Here is a 27,911-nt window from a genome sequence, read left to right as displayed (position 1 = left end):
GTCTGCAGGCATGCAAAAAGGAAGATGTGCTGCTAACTTGCATCTCTCTCCTGCTGATCTACTGTGGTCTCTTTCTCAGGCTTTAAAAGAAATTGATGAAGTTGGGGACCTTTTGCAACTGAAGTATTCCCGTCACCGTTTGGTACCTCTCTTGGACCGGCCGTTTGACGAGACAACATATGAAGAAACAGAAGACTGAACTCCCTCTGTGTGCCTTGATGGGAGGGACACACCCCATGGGACACTCCGTGGCATGCAGGCCACAGCATCCGTGAACAACACACTTACGACTGCTTAGCATAAAAGACATTTTCTCACAATAATGAGGTGGTCACATCAGCTCTAAATGGCATTTTGTAAATAGGGAGAGGAGGTAAAAAAAGCTTTGATTCCTGTGTCTTTAGGGTCTGGCCCTAGAGGTGCTTGGCTTTATTTTTTTTCTTGTTGCTTTTTTTTTATTTATTTGTCTCAATTTGTTCACAGCAACCCAAGTTGGCTGTGGCTGATCGGCTCAGACTTTGTATGCACCATCAGGCTCCCCAAATGCTGGCTGAGATGTTGTGAGCATGTGTGACGCTGGCATGGCAGCACTTCCAGTGTCACTGCTAGGTGTCTGACCTTCCCAATAAGGAATGAGCTGACCTGGCTATTCTTGGAGACTTCCTAGAGAAACTGTTGATTGCTAACTTTGACATATTTAACAAAATGGATAATCAACCAAAGTTGTTTGTTTTTTCCTTTTTTTTTTTTTCTTTTGCAGTTACTTGTGTTTAAAACTTGAATTTAGCCTTTTTAAAATAAATGTGTTGTTGACATGTCACTGACAGGACCATTGTTCCCAAACATTATTTAGTTTTGTAAGCCATGGGCAGAAGGACTTCTGGCACTCTAGCCTCTTTTCCTTCCCAGTATGGATACCAGATTGTCTCCTGGCTTTGACACTAATTGTTCTTGATATAGGGTAAGTGATGGAGAGGAGTTTTGTTATTTTTTTTATTTTTTTTTAGTGGGTAGTGAATTTGTCTTCCTTTTGACATACTTCTTTCCCTCTCCCCTCCCCTTTTTTTTTTAAACAGAACAAGGTGGTTTTAGTGTGTTGCTTTCTCATCTTCAGGTTAATTTCTCTTGGTTTAGAATTACCATAAAACCGTGAACAAGTCACTCTAGGTTCTAGAAGGGTGCTCTTGCTATTAAGTAAACTATAGTAAGCCTTGTGCTTTTTGTTAAGACCAGAACTCCTAGTAGGCCTATACGATGGATGACTGTTAGGAGAACCACTTATTTCTTGCAGATCTGTGAAAGACTGATTGCTACCCTCTGCCACGCTGATTCACTGTTTCTTGGCATAATATGAGGTGTTCTTCGTTGGCTTTGTTGCGCAAGGCTTTTATGCAAAGATTATAGACAGCTTGGGTCTTTTATCGTACGTTACATTCGGCTAGCCAGCAAAGTCTGTTAGCTGTGTGTCTGTATAGGCCTTCCCTGAAGAGAGAATGTCCTCACAATTGCATTTAGTTTGTCATCTTCGTTCTTTTGCATTTCTGTTACTGTGAGATCAAATTAATGTTCACTGAGCCATTTGCTGTTTGGAACCTTTATTTGCAAGTTCCACACTGTCTTTTCTAATCAAAGTTTAAAATAGACACCTTTGCTCTAGCACACCTTAGAGGTGGTCTACTACTTAGTCATTGCATCTAGAATTCTTTCAGTGAACAGAATGGATCATTGAAGAGGTACCAACAATTTTTTAACAGGAGTCAGTTACAGTATAGCTTGTTTCTGTATTTTACACCTTCGACACGTAGTATTTTTGCAAAGAAAGTAGAGCTTTAACATCGTGTCACTTGGGTTGGTCCACCTCTTCCGTTTGAGTTAGCATGATGCTTTTTGCAGGTGACTGGAGTTTTTTAAAGAACTTCATCGTAACACCAAAGCAGAGTGCATCTCAAAGCTATTTGCCTGGTGCTGCAAAAAAATTAATTTTAAATTCTGTTATGTTCGCTCTGCAGCTAACGGGGAAGGAGCACTTTGCTTGCTAGAACCAAGCAATTCTGCAAATACATCTGGTGACTTAAAGCAGAACTGGCCCCTATTTTATAGTATATCTATCTTTATGCATTTATAGATCTTGTTCCATTTTAATGTAATGGAACTTCAAAACACTGATTCAGTGTTTTACCATTGCATTTCAGAAGTTTAATTAGATGAGAAGAACTAAAACTGACTGTTTGAAAATAGATCCAGATAATTGTTTCTGTCTTAGTCCACTAATGTCAATTTGCTTGCCTTCTGGAGCAAAGTGTGTGCACAGTCCAAGAAGTCTGTAACTTGTGTGTGCAACTCTGATGGCTATGGAGTAGTCTCATTTGTTCAGCCACAGAGCGAGTAAACTGCAATTGCACCAACTTACTTTCTCGCCTGTGTTCTGCCCAGGACTAGCTCTACCATTGCAGAAGATGACCTGCTTTCTGACTTCAAGAAGCTTTGCCTCAAAGAATTTCTGCTTTCCCCGCCCCCCCCCCCCCCCCCCCCTCCTTTCTGGATTGTAGTAAGGAACAAGAAGCGGTTAGTGCAGAAGCCCTGACCCCAGCCCAGGTCCTGTTGATTTGATCATGAGACAAAACCAACCAGCTTCAAGGCATAGGCATGGGTCAGTAGGGAGCTGTTCTGAGCATTTCCAGGTGTAGATGTACAGTGTGCTTGTGTCTGTTGTATACTCAAGTCAGTTTGAAAACTGTGATGTATTAAGTTAGGAGTGGGTTGTCATAGATTCTACAAGTCTTGAGTCTTAATCTTGCCTCTGGGATTGGGTTTTAGGGCATCTTGTCTTTAACAGGGAGAAGAACATCTGGATAAATCTCAGTAATTCAGATAACTCCTGTATAACACTTCTGAAATTGTCAGTGTTTTAAGATTACTGGTCCCTATTGGGATTCCAGTTGCACTTGTTGAGGAAATTGTGTTCATGCTAAACTTCTGCTGTTTAGTGTCTTTCTGCTATCACGATGTCTGCATATGACTTTTGAATTCTGAGTTGTAAAGACATTTCAAAGATCTTTCAGGCAGTTAGTAGCATTTGCAAACTGCTTGGTTGCATTTCAGCCATATTCTTTTTCAGAAGCAACTTCTTCCCTTCTTTTATTCGGGGGAACCTGATTTGCCAAAGTCTGGTACCTGATGAAAACTGCTTCTGAAAAAGTAAGAAGCTACAAGTCCAAGATTTCGCGCTTTTAAGTCACTAATTCACTGAGCATGAAAGCCAGGAAAATCTTGCATCTACTAAAAAACTTTGCTCCCGCAACCAAAGGAGCAGCCCACTGTTGGTTTGTACTAGGCAAACCTACAGCATGTATGCTGTCCCGCTATGTGTAGAATGTATTGCTGCTTTGATATTCATGTATTGACCAGAAATCTGTCTCCCTTTTTTATCCTGGCAGTAGAAGTGAACGAAAGAACCAATCTTGAGAGATCACAAAGGAAGAAAGACTGCTTAAGAAACAGACTTCAGTCCCTGCCAACTTTTCTGAGACGTTCTAATTGAAAATGACTCCTGGTATTTCTTAGGAGATGCAAAATTCAAAAGAAAATGAAGGCTGCTTTTGAACAAAGGATTTTGCTCTGTACTGTACGTTGGCTAAACTTAGTCATAAATATACAACAGTTACCTTCCCAGTACTTCTCTGAAGAACTTAGCAAGCAAGATTTTGCATCTGCTGAGCAAAGAGTTTAGAATGGTTACAGTTTTTAAGGCTGATGGCCATATTCTTTTACTCTTCAGAACATTGAGGAGCTCCTATTACCGAGCATCAGCAGAGAGTGAGAGATCTGCTTTTTGTTAGAAACTGGCCTTCCCAAGTAGACCTTTGTTTTAAGGAGCCTGATTCATAATTCTTTAGTTCTGTGGTAGAGAAGAAACCAAGGGGGTTTTGTGTCAAAATATTCAGGGCTTGCTTTTTTTTTATTACACAAGACACGGACTCCTGTACAGTGTCTCTGTGTGTGTATATATATCTATATGGTATATTTAACTCTTCAATTTCTATAATTTTTTTCCCTTTTAAGTAGCATACTTAAAGAGCTGTTCTGGTTCTTGGGTTACTGGTGTAGCACAGTTCTGCTTTAGGCAAAGACTCAGGAGTGAATTGACCGAACATCTTACTGTGATGAAGTCATTCAGTGAAGGAATTGCATTATCTGTCTTCCTCATGCTCTTTCCTCTAAGAGTGGAGAAGTGGTACCCTCTGTCAGAGCTGCACATTCACACAGAGCAGGAAAGGGAATTGTGCCTGTGAAATCAGTGACCCAGCTCTGTGCTGTGTGGATGAAGGACCAATACAACAGAGGTGGAGGAAAGGGGCAGGCAGTCATCACTTATTCTCAGCTATATGGGGATCTCTCATGTGTACTTACTTGAACAAGCATCCCTAAGACAGAAACTCAACTTCCAGTGCCCAAAGGGACACTCTAAAACTTTTCCACACCAAGTAAATACTTCCTCTCCTGTGCAAATTTTAATTTCTTACTGAAAGGAAACCTCTGCAAAGTACTTGGCTTACAGCTGTTTGCTGGTCCAGAATCCATTCAGGCAGATCATAGGAAAGGTTGGAGGAAAGCTGTGAGCATGAGCGCAGTTTCATTTAAGAGAACACCTTGCAGCATTGGATCTGGAGTGCTATGCGTGAGCTGCATCAGAGGGAAGGAAAATTGTGGAGATTTATCCCAACATACAATGATCGGTCAAAATTTATACAGTTTATATGTACAGTTTATATATTTTTTTTTTACAGTTTATACTCAACCTGTGAAAGTGTCAAGCATGCTGGGATCTGTGTGGGTGTCACCTTCTGCACAGGGATCAGAGGTACCCGCAGTCTGTTCTGGTTTAACACAGGTGAAGCACTGCTGTCTGGGAATGCCTAATGTGACCCCGGGCAGGTGGCTTCAGTACTGGACCTGGTACCCAAGTGGCATTGGACCACTGTTAGGGAAAAGCACCAGTCATTTGACCTGTATAACTTGCACACAGTTTTAAAAGAAATTTAAAAATATTTTATTAAAAAAAAAACCCAAACACACACCCACAACTCAGATGCCATCGTGATGGCTTGTATTCCTGTAAACATCCCCAGCCTTGCAGTCGTTCACCTGTTCAAGGATTTGGACATGAAGCTAGAGCACAGCCGTGAAGTGTTTGTGTGAAGTCTTGTGCTTTATCTTTCACTAAAAAGAGAAGTGTTCACTGCAGACATTGGAGCTGTTGTGTTGACATCCCCAAAAGGGGCTGGGTGAAGGAAGGAGATGATGACTGGTGTGTGTTGAAGGCCTTAAAACTGTGGCTCTTGGTATGAAGAATGGAAATGAAAATTGACCTTGAAAAATGCGATGGATTTTAACCTGTGAAATAATACTCTGTGCTCTTAGTTAAGCAACATGTACTGCTGTTTTCATGGGAGGGGGGGAGACATTCAACTCGTTTTGTGTTTGACCCTGGCTAGCAGCTATTTAAGGAGCAGAAGAGGTGTCTGCATGTGAAGGCCAAAAATAGTGCAGTTCTCTGCACCCATGTTTCTATGTAGCAAGCATCGTAACTTGTTCCTTGGCCACTGAAAGCCAGAGAATTATTGGGACGGTCAGGGACTTCAGAAGCAGTGGCAGCTAGCAAATCCATTTCCTCAACAGTAGGTGAACAGGTCTCACTTGAATATGCCATGGGTTGGTGCCATTCCAAAAATACCTATGGCGAAAGGAAACGTGCACCAAACCATCTGACTGCTGTAAAGTGCTGTTTTTGCTTTTTCTTTCCAAATCTCATCCTGTTCAGACAGTATTTCTGCTACCCCCTAATGGTATATTAAGCAAAATGCGTCTCCGCCCTTCCAATATTATTAACTTCAGACCAGTTTGAGAGAGATCAGAGGAACGCTGGAGCCTGAGGCTTTAGGCTAGCAGCCACAAAGCCAATGGTGGCCCATATTTCCATAAGCCCTGGGCAGAATTGCCATGTCACACCACTTCATCTTAAATTGCACTGTATTCTTATGCCTCTGTGTTGCTATAATATGTACATATATATTGGATTTTTTTGTAGATAAGACATTTTAGATAAAATTTTTAAATGGGCTTCCCCCAAAATATTTTATGCCAGATGTCTAATTTTTTTTACACTTGGGGTTAACATGAAGTTGGATGCTCTGTGGGCAGGGAAAAGATAAATGGATGATACATTGGCTTTAAAAAGGTAACAATGCATGTTTAAAAAAAAGAAAAAAGAAAGAAAAAACCAAAACAAAACCAAACACTGGAGAAAAAACTGCTTGGGAAAAAAATTCCATTCAAATATATTCTATGTTCTGCATAATAAAGACTTTAAAAAAATGGGATAGTGTCGGGTGTTTTGCTTAATGTTAATGAGGCTTTTCCCCTGTTAGGGAGACCAAACCTTCTTCCCCTTTCCTTCCCCATCTCTCTTCCACTCCCTAAAAAGAAAAAAGAAGGAAAGGAAAGAAAAGAAGAAAAAATAACCCTACCACAACCCCACAAGAGTTTCATACTAGAATGGCTAGGTGAAACTGTAACTTGTTTGCAAGCTTAGGTGAGTGTCCCCCTCTGCCTTTGGACTCCAGCGCCAGCAAACTTGCCTGTGAGAGGGATGCTGAGATGGATGCTTAGCTGTTTCTTACTAGCCTCGGGTCCAGTGTACAGCAACAGCCCAGTCTAGAGAAGCTTCTGTGCTGGCGAGCCAGGTCTGCAGGGGCTACGGCCGTGCCTGGCCTGTAGCCCTCCTGTGGGTGCCTGCCCTGGCTCCGCACTAGCCACGCAGAGCTGGCTTGGCTCCGCAGCCCGCCTCCTCCCCTTGGGTGCTATGAAGAGTGTCAGGCCGCTATCAGCTGTCATGCTGCTAATGAGATGTTTGAAAGGGCTTTTTAATCCTTCTCGCATGGGATTCTTGACCTCACATCTGTCTTGGAGCCTGTGCCTTGCTTGAAACATTTCCTTCCATTCATCCCAGCCCTAGGTTTGTGTAAACCAGATGTCTGGGCTTGGAAAGGAGGTGCCGCTCCCGTGCTCAGCCCTGGGGGCACAGATGGGCTCAGGTGACCCTCAGGGTTGTGCTGAGGCTGCTGTGGGCACGTCGGGCTGGGGTTGTCCCTGCTAGGTGTCCCTTGCTGGGGTCTCTGCTAGCACTGGCACCTTTCTTCAGTGGGCTGCCAGACCGCCTTTCAGTGTGTTTCCCTAATCGTCACCTCCGCAGGCTGCTGGATGCCTGGAAGGAAATCCTGGGAAATGATGCTCTCCGGCTCCCGAGGGACCAGCCGCACCGTGCTGCTGGGGGGCCGGCAAAGATGCTGCCGGCGCGAGAGGGGGCACCCGGGGGGGGAGGCAGCCTTACGGCGAGCGGGGCCGCTGCCCCCGCTCCTGCCGTGCGCTCGGGGCGGCCTCCGCAGCCGGGACCCGGCTCCGCGCACCGGGGCTCTGACCCCCCGCCCCTCCGTCCTCCCCGCTCAGTCGGCCGGACCGGAGCCGCCGGGGCCCGCGGCCGTCCCGCCCCGCCCGGGAGGGCTCTGCCCCGGCGGGAAGCGCCCGGTGCCGCCCCGGCCGAGCCGCCGCCCGGTAGCGGAACAAAGAGCGGCGGCCCGGCCCCGCCGCGGCGGAGGGGCAGCGCCGGGCGGAGGCGGGGGGTGTCGCGGCCGCCCGGGCCATGCAGCTGCCGGCAGGGGAGGGGAGGGGCGGCCGGCGGCGCCCCGGAGGGGGCAGCGCTCGGGGGGGAGCGGGGGGGCGGCCCGGCAGCGCCGGCAGCCCCCGAGCGGGGCAGGGGCCGGCGGCCGCGCCGCTCGCCCGGGAGGGGCTTGACCGGTGCGAGGAGCCCGGCCTCGGCCCGCCCGCCCTCCGGTGCCCGGCGCTGCCTGGGGAGCCGCGGGCAGCACCGGGGAGTGCCTCGGCGGGGGAGGAGGAGGGAAAGAAATCAGATTGCCGAAAGGATTAGGAAGGGGGGTGGGGAGGCGAAGCCCTCTCTCCCCCCCCCCCCCCCACCCCCCGCACACACTTGTGAAGCTTTTCAGAGTCACCCTTCAGCATCAGTGGCACCGGCGGGCGAGCCCGGGGGAGCGGCGGCACCGGAACGTGCTCGGCAAACCGCAACAGCGATCAGAGGGTCCCGGGCCGCCGGCCCCTGCCCGGCCCCCGCCGCACTCGCGGGGCACCGCGCTTCCCGGCTGCGATATTTTCTATATTATCCTTCTTTTTCTTTAAAAAAAAATATTTTTTTTTCGCCGTGCTCCTCTTGCTTTCCGAGGACGGACGGGGCAGTGTGGCACGGCGCGGCCGCCTGCCCCGGGCGTGCGAGGCGGGGCGGGAGGGGGGAGCGATGCCTGTGATGAGGGGGAAGGTCCTGCTCGTCCTGGGCTTCCTCCTCCTGGCCGCCGTGCTGGCGGCGGTGCGGGGGCTGCCCCTCGGCAGGCAGCGCGGCGGCAGCCCGAGGGAGCGGAGCGCCAAGCTGGCGGAGGTAAGGCAGCCGTCGGGGCAGGACGGAGCCGGGCGGGTGCTGGGGCCGGCCCTCCGCACCCTCCCCCGTGCTGGGGGGGGGGGGGGGCTGAGCGGGGCAGCCCGGCCGCTCGGGGGGTGCCCGGGGCCGGGGGGGCACCCCGGGCGGGAGCGGTGCCCCGGACGGGGAGCTCACGGCGAGGGGAGCGGGGCTGCGCCCCCTCTCCCGGGCCGCTCCTTCGCTCGCGGCGGGGCAGAGCCCCTTCCCCGCCCCCGGGGTTTTGGGGTGGCCCCAGGTCTCCGCATGGCGCAGCGGCTGCGGGAAAAGGGCTGGTTTAGGTGCTTTAGCCCCAGTGCCCGGGAAGGTGCCGACCTCCCCGGGGGCAACACTCCTCGTGGGAGGGGGGGCCTGGCCGCTGCCAGTAAAATGAGCAAGGTTGGTGGCTTGCCAGGAACTCCAGAACTCCGCTACTACAAAAATAAGATGTGAGGGACTGAGGGATTTCAGCCACTGGCTCTCCTTCCCGCTGGGATGACCCTGGGGCAGATTCCAGAGTGGTCATGGTCCCCCCTCATCCCGGCGGCCTGGGGACCCCCAGCCTTGGTCCCTCCAGAGCCCCAGTCTGGCCAGTCCCGGCTTCAGGATCCTGGAAGCAGAAACTTCAGCAGGCAGTGAGGGACTGGTCAGACTGGAAACCAACTGGTGAGACCTGATGGGGATGCCAGGCAGGGAATGGGGAAGAAACAAACTGCCAGGAAGGCAGGGAGAAGGGTTTGAATTAGAAAGACAGACAACTGAACGGATGCAGCAAGCTGTTAACGTCCTGAAACTGTTCTCTGGAGAAGAAGAGGTTCAGGCAGCAGAGCTGTATTTGAAAAAATACCCTTTTGAAGAATGCTGCTGCTAAAGGTGGGTGAAAGACGTGGGAGAAACAGTGGGAGGAGGAGGTTGAGTAGGATGGGGTATGAGCAGCTCAGCCCATGCTGGCGATCCACAGCAGCCCGGGAAGCAGCACGTTGGATCTGCAGAGTCAGCCAGACTGGCAGAGGAGGTGCCGAGCAATGGGAATGTGCCTTACTGCTGGTTCTTGCCAAAACACGCGGCTGATCTGTGGAGGAGTCATGCCGCCAGCTCCTGTCGGATGCACAGAACTCTGCTCCAGCATGAAATCCAGTGAATAAGTGTGAAGAAGGAATCTGCCACACGGAAAGCCTGGCCAGTGGGCAAGAGGGAGCACGGGCTGTGTCCAGCCAAGTACCACCAGTCGAGCCTGGTAATGGTTTTGACTGGAGGGTGGACCGAGCAGATTCTAGCAGCACTGCTGGGGATGCTCCGTGCTGTAGCAGTGGTAGTACCATGTTGGTATATAGATGCCGGTTCACTTGGCAGACGGATGCCAGGCAGTGTGCTTGGGACCCGGCTGCAGAGGGAGTAGGATTGAAATCCCTTGAAACGCTTGAAATCCAGGAAAGTCTTGCAGCCCTGTGGCAGGGGGCATAGGATAGGGACAAACTGCACGTTAGGAAGCTGAGCAGGTCCCCACCGCGGGATGCGATCTCAGTGGCTCCTTTTTATCCGATGTCTAAAATACATCAGGAAGCGGGGCAACCCGCTGTCGGTCCCAGTTTGTGAATGGTTGTGAATGGGGAGCGTTGTGCAGCCGGCCAAAGATCACATACGGCACTTACACAGCGCACCCTCTGTCCCCGGGATCTTTGCTTCTCACAGGAGTACAAACATACAAGATGTTTACAGGCAAAGATTGGCGGGTGGAGGTTAGGAGCGAGGAGGAAGATGAAGAATGGATTCCTCTGGGGGTCTGTTGGTGCTCCCGTGCATGCCCTGTGTCCCTCGGGGTGCTGGCTGCACAGATCGCATGGTAGGGAGAAAGCAGTAGGTGTTGGCTTGTGTCTTCTGGCTGCATTTTTGGGAGAAAATCCTCTGTTTCTGGTGCATGCCAGAGAGGTTTTGGGGTAGTCGTGCCCGGCTGTTAGAACTAAAGCGGAGAGCACAAGCGCAGCAGTATGGTGGTTAAAAAAAAAAAAAAAAAAAAAAAGCCAGAGTGATTTTGGGTCATATGCACAGATGGTTCCTGTTGCAGCGCTGATACGTCCTGTCTCTATGGCAGCAGGGCAGCCACAGCTGGAGTATTGGTTACACTATGGGTAATGCCCTACAGATGTGGGTAGAATGAAGGGGGCCGGGAAGAGAAAAATAGAAATGACAGAGCAGAGCAGATAGACAATCAAAACCATTAAACAAATATATAACTTAGACTAATTTAACATCTTTATTTAAAGAAAAGATTTTTCCTAGGTTTAGAATTGAATGGGAGATTTTATAATCTGTGCTGAGCCTCAGAGTTGCACTTCTATACTAAAATAATTTAGGAAAATTAAAACCACTAAGGTTTTCAGTAAATTTTTGAATTAGAAAATCTTCTAATTGCAGGAAGGATGGAGGGAACACGTGCTTTATCTTTGGGCAATAGCTTTATCAGTATATCCCAAAGTCCTGTACCTCAGTCAGGATCCATTACTTCCAGCTGTTCCCGAAGGAGCAAGCGCTTGCATTTACATTTTCTCAGCTGTGATACTGCACGGAAAAGCTTTGCCTGAGTTACACTGAGCCCAGTACAAGCAACAGATGCAGCAGGATATTTTCTGTTTCTTCATTCTATTTGACTGGAAGTTGAAAAGGCAGAATACTGTCCAAACTGTGACTTAAATCTAATGAGAGAGGATACCTGCTTATCTGGAGGCTTTTTGGTGATGCTTGGGAAGGCAGGTGGGCTCTGAAGCAGCAGGCAGGTGTACAGCAGGGTTTTTAGAAGCACTTTTGCATGCATCACACACTCTGACATGGGCAAAAAATGTGACAGGTCCGAGCGCTAACCCATGCCAGCAGCTCTTCAGATTTGGGTAACTGAACACTTGGAAAAGCTTATGTCTCTTGTGGAGACAAGAGACAGCTTATCACGTTGCTTAATGGTTTGTTTATTTATGAAGTCAGAGGAGTCAAATGCAAAATATGTTTTGATAAACTCACTGGATTTCAAAATATTGGCTTTGAGCATTGTTAATAGATGTTTGGGTTCTTTCCAACTGACACCGATCGGTTCCAGTGCTCTTCTAGTAAATAGAAAATAGCCAGGGCTCTAACACACTAGAAAGATGGATGCTAGAGGTGATTAGATCTGTGTGAACCAACACAACTGCTTCAATAATTGCGCGTAGAAGCAACAGTGCCAGCAGTAAGGGTGATGGGGGTGCTGGCAGTGAGCATCCTGGTGGCGAGGGGTGCGGCTGAGCAAGCCAGCAGTGGGTTATGGAGGGTCCAACCTGCCCAGCCCAGCTCTGGTGGGCTTGGTGGACCCTCCTTTGCAGGAGGGAACCACTCTAAGAGAGGGGGCCAAGAGCACTGGCAAGTGGGCTCCCCGAGGTTCAGGCTGGAGCTTGCTGTTGGGAGTTCCCCTGATCTGTGGCTGCGAGCAATCTGGTGTCTGCTATAAGACACAACAGAGGGAAACAAAAGAAATACCAAGCGCAGCATAAGGGCTGTAGCTGGCAGCAAATCAGTGGGTTTGTCAGCACCTGGTGTGAGTGGCTCCTGGCCCCTGAGAAATAAGGAAACGAGTAACAACAGTTCGTGTTATTTACTGGTTCCATCATGCAGAGGTAGGGATGGGAAACTGTGTTTAAAACTGGAGGTCTACACCAAGATGTTTTGCTTGCTGATTAAAAATCATGATCTTGATTTAAATTGATCTGCCCTGTGCATAGGGAGTCTGAGTGCAGAGGAGTGCTTAAGAAATAAATGTGTAGCAGAGATGCGATGCTTGGCCAGAGATAACCAGAAGCAGAGAGTAAAGGAGCTCCACGGCAATGTGATGTGGCAGGACTAGGTAAAAAGTGTTAAAGGGAAATACCAGCTGGGCTTGAGTGAAGTTTGTCAGGAGGCTGTAGAGCCAGGGTAGCCCTGACATTTGGGAGCCATAATGTAGCCTGGACACGCTGCCTGTGGACCCGCTGGGGTGGTGGGCTGCCAGGAGGTCTGTGGGAGCCTCCCGTGTGCCTCCCCCGAGCTCTTGGTCCCTCCTGGCCTCCCCAGGGCTGTCAGGCTGAGGAGAGGGTCTCGCTTTCCCCAGTGCCATCTCGCCCCACCGCGGACCTCCAGCCTGTGTTGTCACCCGCACCTGCCCTGTGTGGGGGCACCCCAGCCAGGGCACAGCCAGATCCCTGCGGCCACTGCAGGCTGTGTCAGTAGCAGAGTCATTTTGCCTGCGGATGTGCTTTTTACCTTTTCATTTCATCAGCAATTAAGCGTTCTTGTCCCTGGCTTTGTCCTTGGCGGAGGTCGGATTTGTGGGTACAAAACGTGCACTGAAGCATCCTTCCGCTCTGAAAGGGGCTCTTTGTGTGCAGGGAGGTACTTCACCCTTTGTAGCAAATTTCCTTTTGAGAAGTGCCAAATTATCTTAGTCAACACAGTTGAAAACCCTCCCGCCCTGGGGCTGAGGCAGGAGCAGAAACAAAGGGGAGCCGGGTGTAGGGAAGCTGCCCGACAAGGGGGCTTCTTCCCTTTTCACTGCACGAATAGGTCTGCTGCCTTCCCATTGTTACAATCAAAGGGGTTCCTGTAAAAGGCACATGTAAGGGGAAGAGATTAGGCATAAATCGCTCCACAGGGCATTGCCCAGCCCTCTCTCTGGGTTCCCAAAAGTGTCCTGCTCTTGCAGACCTTCTCCTTACAGACAGGCGGGCTGAGGGACTCATCCTGCCTCCAGCTGTGGTGCCTCCAAGCCCAGCGAGGTGATGGTGGGAGTGTGCTGGGGACTAATTTCTGCTTTCCTCTTGTCAGTGTCTTGGGGGTAGGGAGTGCAAACCAGGGATCGTCTGTTTTCCAGAGTTCCAAGATACATTCTTCCACTCGGAATAATCCCCCAAACAAGATGTCCGGACACTTCCCATAGGGAAGCCTGAGGACATTCTGAGCTACACTCATGACAGCAAGGTGATACGTGCTGTCCGGCTCCTCCAAAGCAAATGTTGCCAGCCAGAGGTTTGATTTTCCTATAAAATACCAGAGCTTATAGCCAAGAAGCAGGGAAGAGATTGCAGCCATGTACTGCTGTGAAAATTGTTTCTGTTTCAGACAGAAGCTTGCAAAAATGCAAGACTTTTTTTTTTTTTTTTTTTTTTTTTGTGGACCATTTTTCAGGGAACCTTCATTGGGCTTGTCAGAGGCTTTTACCTGGTCAGCTGTGAAAGCCCACATGGTATTGCTTCCAAGCAGTTCAGTTTCTGCATGTTCCCTGTGTGTAGGGACTCTTGGGGCTTGTCTAAGAAGCTGTTATGAGATACACTTCGTCTCGGTACTTAAGAGATGAAGACACCAAAAAGATGGTGACTTACCTGCCTCTGATTCCCCTGTGGCTCTTGGCATGAAGGGCACTGATGCCTCCTGGGCTGCAGGTTGGTTTAGTCTCCAGTAAATTCCTGCCGCCTTCTGGTCCCCAGCGCTGCTGGATGGGTGCGAGATGGGTACCTGGTTAGAGGTGCCTGGGGGGTGTCCATGCGTGTGGTGAAGGGGTGGTGAGTCGTGGGTTTATCTTTGATTAGAAGCTGTTGGTTGGCCCAGTCTGCCAGCGCTTTATGTATCCCACAGGACTTGGGGTGCAAGGCAGGGCTGGGAGCATGTCCCGAGCCAGGGGAACCTCTGTCACGTAGGGTGCAGCGGGAGGCTGGCGTGGCACGGGTACGGTGCCCTTCAGGTCAGCTCTCCTGCATCCCAGCCCCGGCAGCCTGAGCCTGGGCGTGAGCAAGCCAGCCCTGGTTCTTCTCTGGCAGCCGAGCCCCGAAGCAGTTGCTGGGTGAGGGGATATTTTTCGTGGGATGGCCAGAGGGTGCTGCAGGAGGTGCCCCCCCAGTGGAGGGCCGGCATCTTTTCACCTCCCTGGGATGTCCTCTCTTCCCTACCGCTCCTGCTGCCCTCCCTGCCCTCCCCTTCGCCTGCAGCTGCTCCCACCGCAGCCAAAATCCCAGGGGTGGCCAGCTGTGCCATGCCATGCAGCACCTCCAGCAAGAGAAGATGGTGTACGGATGTCTTCATGTCTGCTGTTCCCCCCTGCCTTCCCCTCTGGGGACACTATGGTTGTGTTACATGGTTAAGCTGGTTGCTCCTTAAAATCAAAGATCCTCCTTAGGAGAGCATCTAGTTCTCTCCTGAGGCGTATCTGTGGGGTGGTCCCCCTCATGCCTCTGTGGAGGAGATGTGGGGCTGCCCAGAAGTGCTGTGGGTGTCTCCGGGTGCACCCGGGCTTCCCCTGTACCTGGGATTACAGCTCAGCTATTGCGTGTCTGTGCCTACCCTGGGGACCGGTCCTGGGGTTACGGGTGAGATCCCGCTGGGAAGTGAACGGCCAAAGGGAAGACAAGAGGTCAGCTGGGAGCTAAGATGCTGGGCAAATGGGGCTCCCCGTTTGGATGTGCCCTAGCTTTCCTCTGACTTTGGACTTGTCTCTGCAGCCCCGCAAGCCTCAGGCTCCCATCTGGTGGGGAAAGAAAAAGTAATTATTTTTTGGTGAGGCACTTTGAAGTAGCAGGGACTGTCCTGGAAAAGCTTATGAACAAGTGACTTATGAAGAATATAAACTGGAGCTAGAGAGGAAAGTTTCCCTACCCTGAGACCCTTTCTCCACCCCATGCTGATGTGTGAGAGTCATTAAATCCTGCCACTGGGCTGGGGAGGGGAGCCAAGCTCACCCCCAGGCTGGGGAGCTACAGTCAAGCACCTGGGCTGCTGGCAAAGTCGCCCTGGCTTTGCCTCTTTGGGAAGCTGAGATGCAGCATCCCTGCCTGGATCCCTTTCCGTGCAAGGCATGGACATGCTCTGAGTCCAGCTCAGATGCCCATTTTGTCTTTCGAAGGGATCCCTGATGGATTTGCATCTGTTTAGTCGGTTGCCTTCCTTGCCCTGCTGCCTGCGTGGGGGTGGGGGGTGGGCAGCCTGTGCACCCTGCGTGGGACAAGGGCAGCGGGTGCCCCCTGTGCTCCTGCTTGCCCCAAGTGCCCTCCCCCAACTGCAACTTCTAGCAGGCTGTGAGTTTTAAAACTGGAGGTCTACACCAAGACGTTTTGCTTCCTGATTAAAAATCATGATCTTGATTTAAACTGATCTGCCCTGTGCATAGGGAGTCTGAGTGCAGAGGAGTGCTTAAGAAATAAATGTGTAGCAGAGTTGCGATGCTTGGCCAGAGATAAGCAGAAGCAGAGAGTAAAGGAGCTCCACGGCAATGTGATGTGGCAGTACTAGGTAAAAAGTGTTTAGGTAAAAGTCCTCCCCCACAAAACTTCTAGCTCCCTTCATGCCAAGGGGCAGGGGGAGGCCAGCGTTACTCTGGTCCCTCTGGTTTCTGCGCTTGCTTTGGTGTATTTGGGGATTTATTCCTGTTGTGGTTTTGCCTGGGCTGCGGCGGGGAAGGAAGCAGCAGCTGGAGCAGTCGGAGGGTTACGGTGTGCAGGCTAGCAAATGTGCATCATTAGCTGGAACAAGTTAATGGTTACTGAAGCACAGGGGGTTTAGAGTTGGAATAAGTTAATGGCAACTCAGTCCAATGCATTAAGAGCTTACACGTATTACAGCTCAAGTATGTTAACGGAAAACATGTGCCCTAGCAGGAGCATTTGCTGGAGAGGACCAGAGGGTATGGACGTGTGTCTGTTCACCTCACCAGGGACATCTCCATGCAGTCCCAGTGGGGGCCCTGCTCTATCTATAACAACGCTGCTGCTGTGCTCTATCTGAGCAGCTTCCAGCTGGCCCAGCTGCCGCGAAGGTCTCCAGGTACCCCCTCCCCAGGGAAGGCTGCCTTGCCGCTGCTGGGCTCCTCGCAGCAGGCACCACCTGTCAAAGGTTGGCCCTTGGACCTGTGCATTTGGGCAGAGTCTCTGGTGTGAGGACAGCCCCGGCTGCTGGGCTGGGACGTGCCAGTGGTGCTAACCAGGTGCCCCAGTTTCTCCACTGCAAGGCCAGTGTGGTTCATCCATGTGGGAGGCAGGGCAGTCCCTCCTGGGGGGCCGGTGGGGAGGAGAAACTGAGCTGTGGTGGACCTTCCTGAAAGCCTTCTCCAAGTATGACATGGGAGACCTGCATCTATTCCTGGCCTTGCCACAGCCTAGCAGAGAGACCTTGGGGAGGTCATTTGCCTTGTCTGCAAAATGTGGGGTTTACAGTATTTGTCTCAGTATTAAAGAGGGAGAAGGTATTTATGGTAAAGAAACACCTGCAGGTGACACTGAGGAGGACAGAGCCAGGCATGGTGAGAGGTGAAAAGCCACCAGGCTCCTACTTGTCCTTGTGTCATGAGTGACCTGGGGAGCTGGCCGAGGATGCCACGGGCAAGTTACTCACCGGCGTGCCCACAGAAGAGCTGGCCGCAGTGGGAGCCCCGGGCTGTGCCGGCGGGGATGCGCGGTGACAGCGCCGACAGCAGCCTGGCCCACTGCCCCGCTGTCCGTCTTGCACCAAGTCGGCTCTGCTGTGTCCCTGCTCCTGGCAGCGCTGCGTGCTGCTGCTTCTCCGTGCTGTGGTGTCTTCTGCTCCTGGGCTGGCTCTGCCTCAGGGGCAGCTGAGTCGCTTCGCTGACCTTGGAAAGAGGTTTGAGATTACAGTTGTCGCGACTGTGAGACATGAAAATAAATGTGAGACTTGAAAATAAATGTGACATGAAGCCTTCGATGCTGCCTCCCGCAGGCCCCTACTCAAGACAGTTGGGATGAAGGTAGTTAGAAAAGAGTGATTCCATATGATCTAAAGTATTTTGATAACCGCACAGAAAATTATAATCGTGAGGGCATAATAATTATCTGTACAGCCCACAGTTTGGTGCTGGCTCCTGCTGGTCTGTCATAAACAAGATCTGCCCACACAAGCGTGATAACCGAGTGCCTTGTCTGATCCACAAGCACTTGCAGAGCTCTCCCAAAACCTAAAGGGAGGTGTGTATGTCTTTATTTTAAAAATACCAAAAACAGCATTCGAGTGCAAGCTGATCTTGAGGTGGACCAGCGAGTAGAGCAGTTGGAAGGCTGGGGTCCTGCTCTTTACTTGTGCCACAGCCCCTTTGCAGGCAGGCGTATAACCCAGGGCAGAAGAAGAAGGAGGCAGCTGGAAGTGTCCACTGCCTTAAATTACCTCTGGCAGAACTTCCAGAGCTCACCTGTCAAAACTCTTGAGTGATGGCAGCTGCTGAACTACCTGCCTGTAGGTCTAAAGGTGTTCTGTCTGATCATTGGGATTGTGGCTTGGGAAGTCTTACAGACAGTAACAGGGACTAGGTGGCATCTTTGCCTGCCCCATAGGTGCCCACCCAGCTGTTGACACCTCTGGAAGCACGCTGTGCTTTGGCACAGTTCGTGGAAATCCGTCAAGCAGGTGATGAGCTGGTGGGTAGCACGAGTCACTCGTCTGATGTGCATCCAGCGGATTTTCCATCTGGCTGAAAGACTGTGCCAGTAGATGGGTTATGTGCTGGTGGGTGGGTTGTGAGCCAGGAGGATCAAACTAGGGCTGTGGGGAGGCTAAGGTGGTCTCAGCTGGCTGGGCTAAAAAAGCCTTTTCTTTGCACAGCGTCTGTGATGGGGTCATCGAGGAGAGAGCATGTCCAGCACTGTGGCAGGCAGCATGGCATCTGCATTTGTTCCTGTTGATTAGCCGGCTGTTCAACCTTGCTTTATTTTAGAGAGACAACAGTATTACTTGGAAAAAGTAATTTGGAAAAAAACACTGGGAAAACCTCCCCTTTCTCCCACTCCCACCAGCAAAAACTGTCCTGAGCCTTTCTGCAAACTACAGCCCCAGAGCTGCCCCCATATGGGCTGGGCTTCCCTCTGGAGCAAGCAAGAAGCATCCCTCTGCTTCCACAGAACCTTTGTAATGAAACACTGCTCTGGAATTGTTCCTGCCCAGTTTCAGTCCAAAGATTATTTTTTTTTCTTTAAAACTTTCTCCAGACCTTTGCAGTTCATTCAGGTGAATATGGAAGGAAAAGTTTTATGGTAAAAAAAAAAAAAAAAGGAAAAGAAAAAAATATGTTCTGATTTCTATTTTGCACTTGGCTAATTCATAAGTGGGCAAGTTTGCAACAAACTGCAGGACAGATTTTAAAATAATGTCAGAGAGAGCTTGGGGGAAGGAGTAAGAAGATGCTTGTGTAGACTCGGCTCTACTCAGGGAACTATCAAGAGTTCTCCTGGTGGCTTCTTGTTCCAGTACAGCGAGGTAAAACTGTTCGAAGGAAACCTGGCACAAGCAGTAATGATTAAGCAACAAAACCCCCACTCCTTATAATTATAGCCCAGTGCAATGCCGGGCTTTAGCAAATATGTAATTTTCTTCACTGCGGTGTTAACAAGCCCAAAGCACTGCCGGAACATTGCCTCTGCTCTGGCTCCCATGTGCCCGAGTTTTTCTGGTGCAGACGGAAAGTGTTCATGCACTCGCTGCTTGGCTGGGGATGGGTGCGGGTGGCCGCTGCATCCCCAGAGCTCATCCCAGGGTCCCTGTGCGAGGGACTCACTCGCTGGCTCCACACCACTGATGCACAGGTTCCAGCAGTGCTTTGCTCCCCAGGACTTATCTCCAGCATACTTGGCTTGGGTTTAACCCCGTGATGAAGAGCAGCTCTGCTCAGCAAGGTGTGTAGTTACAAAAAGCGCTGCCGGTGGGTTCATTGGCAGCTTGCGGTGCCTGCGGAGATGCTGAGGAACGCGCTGGAGGGATGAGTACCTGTGGTTGTGGTGGCAGCTTAGTGCTGTCCCTGCTTGCCAAAGGGCAGCACGGGGACTGCTCGAAGTTTTCACGTTTTAAGCTCCTGTAGGATCTGAGATGTCACATCTCTAATCACTTTTGCATAAGAGCTGTAGCACATGGACGTCGGTCATATGCTTTCTTAACCCAGGTTTAGTTCAGAGTCTTGGAGAAGTTTATAACAAAATCACAGATTTTAAGACCAGAAGAAATCATTAGATCCTTGAGTATATTCCCTAGCACAGATGTGGTGCATGTGTGTTGGGCCCAGTGACGTGGGTTTGACTGTCTCCACAAGAGGTGTTGCCACTTTCCTTGTTAGCTTGTTCCTGTGGTTAATCACCTATGGCGTTAAAAGCATGTTCTTGCTCCTCGTTTGAATTTGTCTGGCTTTGACTCGGACGTGTTCGTTCCTATTATGTGTTTCTGTTCTGGATTAGAGCGTCTCTGGTGCCTGATGGATTATTGCCTTAAAGAACTGGGAGATCAAGTCATTGCTTTCTCTTCTTAACAAGACAAACGAATTGTATTTCACTGGACAAGTCTTTCCATCCCTTGAAATGGTTTCGTGGCTGCTCTATTCTCCATCTTCAGATTTCCAAGCCATTTTAATAGAGGTGTATGGACCAGAAATGAGAAAATACCAGCCTCTAGTCTTTAGAGAAATGATGTCATGCCTTTCCCTACACCTTTTCCATACACCCTGTCACCCATGTTACGTATAAATTAGGCATGACACTGGGGAGAATCACTGATGAGTTCCTTCCCCTTCCTAATATATGTGCTGAGCTTGTGCCCCGAGGGTTTAGGTGGTCAGCCCCACACACGGGAGAGCCTGAACTATGTGGGAAGGGCTCCTGGGCTGGTGGGGAGGTGTGTGTGATCCTGCTTACAGCCTTCAGCCTAAAGATGGTCTTCACAAATGGAAAGTGCATGCTCTTTCCCAAGTGCTGCCCCAGAGTTTCTCTCAGGTTCATGCCCTGGAAACCTTTAGTCCCAGCCACGCAGGATATCCCAAGTGTCTGCAGAAGGAACTGCGGCAACTCCCGTTTTGTCTTTTCCTTTTGGCTGGTCCCAGGAGAAGGCTGGGGCTCAGCTGCGAGATTGATGGCTTCCCAGCACTGCACCCTCTGCTTCTGTGCTGTGGTGGCAAGTGTCCTTCCCCGGTGGCAGGAGTGGGGAGCTGGCTTAGCTCCAGGCTTGACAGCTTTATCCAGCTGTTCCATAGGCAAGGTGGAGGAGAGGGTGGGTGTCATGCAGCAAGGGTGACCCTGGAGGGCTGCTGCCTGCGTGGCGGGCAAGAGCCCCTTGGTGACATGGAGAAGACACATCTGCCTCTCAGGATCGTGGTGCCATGGGTGCTGTGACTCAGAGGGAGCACTGGGCCTCATAGGACCTCACTAAAATCCATGGCTTGGTCGACTGGGGCAGGGCACTGGGCAGGACCTTGCTCAGGTGGGATGTCTTCTGATGCAGGGATAAATTTTAACCCGATGCAGCTTCAGAGCAATGTAGACAGTTGCAGAAGGGAAGGGTTGGGGGCTGCGGTGCCGTGACCATCGCTGAAGGACTCTGGGCCACCCAGGGCAGACACCCCTGGGGTCTTTGTGCCTCTGGAGGATTTGGGAGCTGAGGGAGCTCTGTTCGCCTTGCAACACTCTCAGAGCCAGCTCCCCTGGGGCAGTCTTACGTATCCCCTGTGGGAACAGTACTCTGAATTTCTTGAGCTTGTTTGGGCGTAAAATCTGAATTAGGCACTGAGTGTAAGTTTGGAGACTTGGAGTCTGTTCCTGGCCGGCTTGCTCTGATGTCCTTGGGTGAGCTTGGGTCTTGTTGCTAGAGGAGACCTCACTTTCATGTGTATTAAATTTGGGTTGTCTGTGAAACGAGCTTACCCAGCCCCAATAAGCTCACTGCCAATTAGGCAGGAGCACCAGCCCGGCAGGGCTGTTGGCTGCCCCTGGTGCAGGGGTTGCGCTGGGCACACGCAGCTGGCAGCAAACCCAGCACCGGCTGGTGTGCAGTGTGCCGGCAGTGGGACACGGCCAGGTTTGGCTCTTTGCACCCCCCCACCCTTGTTTCTGCTCCGCCTCGGCTCCTCCTTGCTCCCTGCCAGGGAGTCCCTGGGCACAAGAGACCTGGCGAGGGGGTGAGACAGGCTGGGGCAGAGCCGGGCATCCTTACCGTGGGTCCTTCCCAAAACTGTTGCGGGTTTTGGACAGGGGCAAAGGCAGCTGGGTGGGAAAAGTGGGGGCAGTGGGTCCGTCTGCCAGCGGTGCCCCAGGAGCCCTCCCAGCCCGGGAGAGGGGTGAGCCCCAAACGCCTCCCCGCAGCCCTCTCTCCTCCGGACCCATCTGGTGAAGTCTGTCACCGGCCCTTCCCCGCGTCCAGCCACTCTGGGCAGCAGCCAAGGGACCAGCAGCGTCCCTGCTGCTCTTTTCCCTCCCCCTGGGACGGGGGAGTCGTGGGCTTTGATGTGCGGGCACAGGGCTGGGGACAGGCTGTGTGCGCTCATGAGAGCCTGGCCAGGCTCCAGCTGCCTTTGAAGTGCTCCAGTGATCAGGATGAAAGGGAGGAGAGTCCTTCCCCAAACCATCTGGCTCTAATTGCAGGTAGAAATGCCTCTCTGCGTGTCCCCCCCGTGGGGAGGGGGCACGCCGCTCTCTTCGTTAATCCCATGGCTCTCGGCTGGGCTGGCGTGAAGGGCAAGAGCTTGGGAACAGAAGGGGGTTTCAGCTGGGCAGCCAGAAATAGGCAGCTGCTGGCAGAGATGCTGGGGGGTTCGGGCACCTCTGCTCCCAGCCTTCAGCTGCAGGGCCCCGCAGACCTTCCCGGAGGTGGCCCATGCCACGGGGGGGCTTGGCCAGTTGTTCCCATCTCCGGTTTCTCGGGTGCACTGGAGCGGGCTGGCCCTTTGACTCGCCCGCTTCCATGCCAGCGCGTGCCGAGCGCTGGGACAAGGAACGTGGGAACTCGGCGTGAGCCCGGCCGTTTGGCAGGCTTCGCTGGCTGCTTCCCTCTGCTCCCGGCTGGCTGGTGGGGCTCCCTGCCCGCTCCCCCTGTGCCACCTGGGCAGGGCTGGCTGGAAAACACCGCGTGCCACAGCAGCAACAGTGGTTAAAGCCATTGGCAGCACTGGCAAGTCAATGTTGTGGTCCTGTTCAGCTGGGCATCTTGCCTTTCCCAAAGGGATAAAGGTACTTGGGTTCTATCTACCAGCAGTTTCTTTCCCTCCCTGTGGTAGCCTTTGGGCAGCATCTGAAATCTCAATCAAACCTGTGTTGCTTGACATTGTCTACCCTAACATTACAGAACAATTTATTTAGGTGAGGTTTTTCTCCCTTGTCGTAAGGCCCTTGTTATAAACTTTTTATATAAACATATAAAAATATTAAATGTGAGCTCTGATAACTCTGCGACCTGAAGAATTCTTGCCATTACCCATCTCTAGGGACCAAGTGATGGCCAAAAGGGAAGAGCAAGAGGCGGAAAGCCAGGCGGGATGGGCAAGGGGACAGCAGAGGGGTGCAGAGAAGGTGGTCGTGGGGATGGGAAGCACCAGCCTGAGCAGACCCGTACATTGTTCAGGTGCAGTGGGGCTGAGCCCTGGCACAGCACAGGCCACTGGCTATTAACTTTAATTAACATGTAAGTTCCTGCCTTGATGCTACAATGGGACAGAGGAACCATTTGGTGCAGGAGACCAGAACCCTTTTGCTGGGCAGCACTTTGCTCCCTGCCCAGCCACCCGCGGGAGATGTCCTCACCACCTCTTCCCCCTCCAGGTCTCTGCTTCGTCCGACCCCCGCTCGGCGGGGGATGATGAGCTGCCACCACCGGGGAAGGCGCGGGGGCTGAGGCGGAGCGGGCAGGCTGGCCTGCGGCGGCACAGGCGCCGGGGGGTGGCTCAGCAGGCTGCCAGGAGCCCGGCGATGCCCCAGCCCGGCACCGCTGGCCGGGAGGAGAGCCTGCCCTTCGTGCTGGACCTGCAGAGCTTGCCAGGGCTGGCCAACGTGGACCTGAGCGCCCAGAACCCCAACATCCAGGTGGGGAGCAGGTCTGGGCGGGATGGGGGGGATGCGGGCGAGTTCTGTGTGTGTTCCCCAGCCTCATTTTGTTCCCTAAGGGGAAAGATCGTGTGAGTGGGGTCCATGTGGCTGCTGCCATCTGTCTTCTTGGTAACTACCAGATGCAAATAGCTGGCAGAGGCAAACTCCTTGCTAGAGGAATTTGCTCACAACCTTTTCCCTGCCAACCCTCCCCATCCCCTCTCTGTAGAGCAGGAGCAAACACTCCTACAGGAGTGACCTCTCAGTTTCTGAGGGTGGTGTTGGTGCCTGTGGGTGATCACCAGCTCCTGCACCTCCTGTTCTGCCCCTGCTCAGTCCCTCCCCATGAGGCGAGACCTCTTGCGCTCATCACTGGTCCTGTAGCCCAAACCATCTCTGGCCTCAGGCTGGGAACCAGTGCAGGGCTTGGCAGGTCTGTCCCAGGGACCGTGCCTCGGCTCACTGCCCTGCCTCATATCTGGCCTCCAGGTGACCATCGAAGTGGTAGATGATCCTCAGGCTGAGATGGAGATGGACTTGTTGAAGGAGACAAGCAATGACTGGTCCTTGACGTCCTCTGAATGGCTGTCCCACAAAGACCTCTTCTGGCCCCTCTTCTGGGAATACACCGACCCTGCTGAGGAGGAGGAGGAGGAAGAGGAGGAGGAGGAGGAAGAGGAGGAGGAGGAGGAAGAGGAGGAAGAGGATGACAACCTGGATGTAGGGGACAGGGAGGAGGAGGAAGAGGACAATGAGGAAGATTACACAGCACAGTATGAGGAGGAGTCCATGCTCAGTGGAGTGGGAGGTGACTGGGACCAGCGGTGGCCTGGGCAGAAGAACTGGATCTTTAAGGAAAAATATAATTATGGTGAGTCCTCCTGGGTACGTGCAGCTGCCCTGCAGACCAGCACTGCCCTCCCCTGCCCTGCCTGACCCTCAGCCCTGTCTCGCTGCAGGGGGAGCAGCCCTGCACCCAAGATCACAGCGCACAGCTCCTACTTAAAAAAAAAAAAAAAGCAAGTATGCCAAGGAGCAAGGCCAGCACCCAGAGGGGGCTTCCAGCAGTCAGACGTGCCAGCATCCCAGTGGGAATTGTCCTTGTGTGTAATCAGACTGGAGCATGAACTCCAGCGAAGGCACGCTCAGATGAGAAATACAATGTAAATGTGAATGGCAAGTGCTGCTGCCATCAGCTCAGGTCCCTGCGATGACGGCAGTGCCAGAAGCCTTAGCCACAGACCTGGCAGCCCCCAGGAGAGGAGCTGCAGAGGGCTAGGTGGCAGGTGCTGTTGGGTGGACAGGCCAGGGCACCACAGCAGCTCCCTCCTGCAGCTTCCCAGCCACGAGCCCAAAATCAGGGAACCTTTGCTAACATGAGATGCTTCAGCGTCATGGCCAGTGCATCGGGTGGGTTCGGTGAGGATGGGGATGGGCAGCAGTGCCTGTGTGGGTCGATATGACCGTGAACAAAGCTGAATGAGAGCCTTTGCTGGGGGCTGCCTCCCTGGGGTTGCCAGCGAGGACAGGGTTGGCCCTTGGCATCACATGGCTGGGCACCTCCATGTGCCCTGGGCAGTGGTGGCCCTGCATGCCTGCAAAAGACGTCCCAGGGACAGGGAAGAGCTGAGGGAGGTGCTGGGTGGCTGCTGGCTCCCCTCCCACTGAGGCTTTCCTGGGGTACACCGCTCTCTGCCTCTTCCCTGCCGTGCACAGACTATGAAGACGAGGAGGAGTGGAGCCCATGGTCCCCCTGCAGCATCACCTGTGGCAGTGGCAACCAGAAGAGGACCCGATCCTGTGGCTATGCCTGCACAGCAACGGAGTCGAGGACCTGCGACCTGCCGCGCTGTCCTGGTGAGCCCTTGGCCATACACAGCTTCAAGAACTAGTTATGTTTAATGTGATCGGGGCTAACGACCACAGGGGTTTGTCTCCACGGAGAGGTTGTGATGGGGCTTCGTGGCTCCCCAGTGGAGAGCGACTGGGTGGTAGAGCTGGCATCCAGCTGGGTGTGCCACTCCTGGCACCGCTCTCACTGGGAGCTTGAAATCCTCTCGTGAGGCATATGAGCGCCGGGTCCCTGCACTGGGATTTGCATAACCCACAGCCTTGGGTGGGTCTGTCCTGCATGTCCCGCTGCCAGCCCTTCCTTCCAGGCGCAGGGCTGTGTAACCAAAGCAGTGGTGGGAGAGAGGGTGGAAGATGGACAGTGTCTGGTGCCCTCACGGAAAAAAAAATCCCACCACTCCTCCTGGTGCTCAGCTAGCTCTTTGGGTTTTTTTTCCCCTCTCAAGGAGCAGAGGGGGAAATGGTCTTGCCCACAGAGGAGATGCCTTTCAAAAACGACAACACCACAGAGCTGTTCAACTCAGGTCAGCCTCTGCCTCTGCTTTGCACCGGGGGCTTCGGTGCCAGACCCCACGGGGTGGGTGGCTGGCTGGTGCGGGGGGCTCTGCCAGGGGCTCCTGCATCTGGTGTCCAGACCTAAGTCACCCACACCGCTGCCGCAAGCAGGCACGGGCAGCCCTGCTGGGAAACCCCGCTCCTCCCACAGCCCTGGTACAACACGGTCCTGCTTTACAGCGCGGTGGCTGCGGCCAGCCTGCCGCTTGCCCTCTGCCCTGGGGGGCTGCTGCCAGCCCAGCCCCTGTAGCAATGGGTGCCCTGTGTAGAGCCCCTGCTCGGGGCAGCTCTGCCCCAGCGTGAGACCCCTTCCCTCTGTCACCGCCTCGGGATGGAGCCTGGCTCTAGCTCATCCCAGGAGCCCCAGCTCTGCCCCAGCGTGAGACCCCTTCCCTCTGTCACCGCCTCGGGGAGGGAGCCTGGCTCTAGCTCATCCCAGGAGCCCCAGCTCTGCCCCAGCGTGAGACCCCTTCCCTCTGTCACCGCCTCGGGGAGGGAGCCTGGCTCTAGCTCATCCCAGGAGCCCGGCTACTCCTGCCTGGCTGTTGCAGGCTCCGCTGGTTCTGCTGGTGAGGCTGCCAGCAAAGGGCAGCTGGGTAAAGCGGGGTGCGGGCTGCACGTGCCCTCACCCTTTCGGTGCCTTCCCCCCCCCCCCCAGAGGTGGACAGCTGCGAGAAGTGGCTGAACTGCAAGAGCGACTTCCTCACCAAGTACCTCAGCAAGGTGCTGACGGACCTGCCCAGCTGTCCCTGCTCCTACCCTCTGGAAGCTGTCTACAGTGCCGTCAACCTGCGCGATGAGCAGCAAGGCAAGAGCTTCCGATGGCGGGACGCCAGTGGCCCCAAGGAGCGCCTGGACATCTACAAGCCAACAGCACGCTTCTGCCTGCGCTCCATGCTCTCCCTCGACAGCACCACCCTGGCTGCCCAGCACTGCTGCTATGACGAGCACACTCGCCTCATCACCCGCGGCAAGGGGGCTGGTGTCCCCAACCTCATCAGCACCGAGTTCTCCCCGGAGCTGCACTACAAGGTGGACATGCTGCCCTGGATCCTCTGCAAGGGTGACTGGAGCCGCTACCACGCCGTCCGGCCCCCCAACAACGGGCAACGGTGTGCTGACAACCCCACCGAGGAGGAGTATCTCTCCCAGCTGCAGGAGGCCAAGGAGTACTAGCCACAGCCACGCTCAGAGGAGCCGTGGCCGCTGCCGGCTCCCACCCCAGCCCAGCCTGGCAAAGCCCTGGCCCTGCTCTTGGGCTCCTTGCTGGCACCGAGCATGCGGCGAGGATGTGCCGTCTGTCTCGTCTCCTCAGTGGGACGCCTTGGCCCCCCCTTGGATTCCTGAGGGTGCCAGAGGTTATTGTGGCTGATCCCTGCTGTGCCACCTGGGGTGGTCCTGCACCCCAGGGCGCCTGGGCTGGCACGCGGGGAGCCGCAGGGGATGGGAGGCGTGAAGGGAACGCGGGGCTGCTCCCGTCTGCTTTCGTTCTCTACGGCCTTTCAATGCAACCTGAAAGCTGAGCGTCTGCAGGGCGAGGTGGGTCTGCAGGGCGAGGTGGGTCTGCAGGGCGAGGTGGGTCTGCAGGGCGAGGTGGGTCTGCAGGGTGAGGAGGGTCTGCAGGGTGAGGTGGGTCTGCAGGGTGAGGTGGGTCTGCAGGGTGAGGAGGGTCTGCAGGGTGAGGTGGGTCTGCAGGGCGAGGTGGGTCTGCAGGGTGAGGTGGGTCTGCAGGGTGAGGTGGGTCTGCAGGGTGAGGAGGGTCTGCAGGGTGAGGAGGCCTCGGCTCCTGCTGGCTTCACGCTGCGTCTGAGGAGCTGGCCTGCTGCAGGCAGAGCTGCCTGCTCTTGCCTGGACACCTGCTGGCCCACTTCTGAACCTGGTGGTGGGTTCCTCCTGGGGAGGGGGAGGGCTGTCCCAGCCGTGCACATGGAGTGGGGACCCTTCCTTGGGTTCTTCCATGGGCAGTTGGGAAGGAGCAGGGAGAGGCTTAGCAGGGTTTCATGGGCCCGGGGGGTGCATGAGGCAGGAGGGAACTGGCCACCTGGGCTCCCTTGCCACCCTGGGTTTGGCTGCAAAAGGAAACACGGGGTGTCAAAGCCAGACGTGAGTGGGGGTCAGCACGGGGGGCACGCCAGCTGTATGCATTTCAGCCCCGCTGCCTCAGT

The 27,911-nt window shown here is 53.4% G+C and overlaps 2 protein-coding genes across 2 annotated transcripts in view; both read left to right on the top strand.

Annotated features, from left to right (window-relative positions):
* SPTLC2 (serine palmitoyltransferase long chain base subunit 2) overlaps positions 1 to 6,291 on the top strand; it is a 78,875-nt gene extending 72,584 nt beyond the window's left edge. Inside the window, exon 12 of the mRNA XM_040600777.1 lies at positions 80 to 6,291. Within this exon, the coding sequence (XP_040456711.1) occupies positions 80 to 199 (120 nt within the window). The 3' untranslated portion in view covers positions 200 to 6,291. The remainder of the gene's footprint in view (positions 1 to 79) is intronic.
* A 2,073-nt stretch (positions 6,292 to 8,364) lies between these two features.
* On the top strand, positions 8,365 to 27,450 carry ISM2 (isthmin 2). Its single transcript, XM_040602350.1, has 6 exons — positions 8,365 to 8,503; positions 23,077 to 23,337; positions 23,830 to 24,211; positions 25,057 to 25,197; positions 25,638 to 25,715; positions 26,405 to 27,450. Exons 1-6 carry the CDS (start codon positions 8,366 to 8,368, stop codon positions 26,920 to 26,922), a joined length of 1,518 nt encoding a protein of 505 aa, XP_040458284.1. The 5' UTR covers position 8,365; the 3' UTR covers positions 26,923 to 27,450.
* Positions 27,451 to 27,911: the final 461 nt, after the last annotated feature.

Source organism: Falco naumanni, chromosome 7 (genome assembly GCF_017639655.2).
Source record: "Falco naumanni isolate bFalNau1 chromosome 7, bFalNau1.pat, whole genome shotgun sequence".
Lineage (NCBI taxonomy): Eukaryota > Metazoa > Chordata > Aves > Falconiformes > Falconidae > Falco > Falco naumanni.
The sequence above is the reverse complement of the archived record's forward strand: the minus strand, read 5'-3'. Positions and strand labels throughout refer to the sequence as shown.

What these genes read in the sequence shown, in the direction of transcription:
- ISM2 (XM_040602350.1), top strand. Translation starts at nt 8,366, where the DNA reads ATGCCTGTGATGAGGGGGAAGGTCCTGCTCGTCCTGGGCTTCCTCCTC. An exon ending in TAAGGAAAAATATAATTATG is followed by an intron (nt 24,212 to 25,056) that starts GTGAGTCCTCCT and finishes TGCCGTGCACAG; the next exon opens with ACTATGAAGACGAGGAGGAG. An exon ending in CGACCTGCCGCGCTGTCCTG is followed by an intron (nt 25,198 to 25,637) that starts GTGAGCCCTTGG and finishes TCCCCTCTCAAG; the next exon opens with GAGCAGAGGGGGAAATGGTC.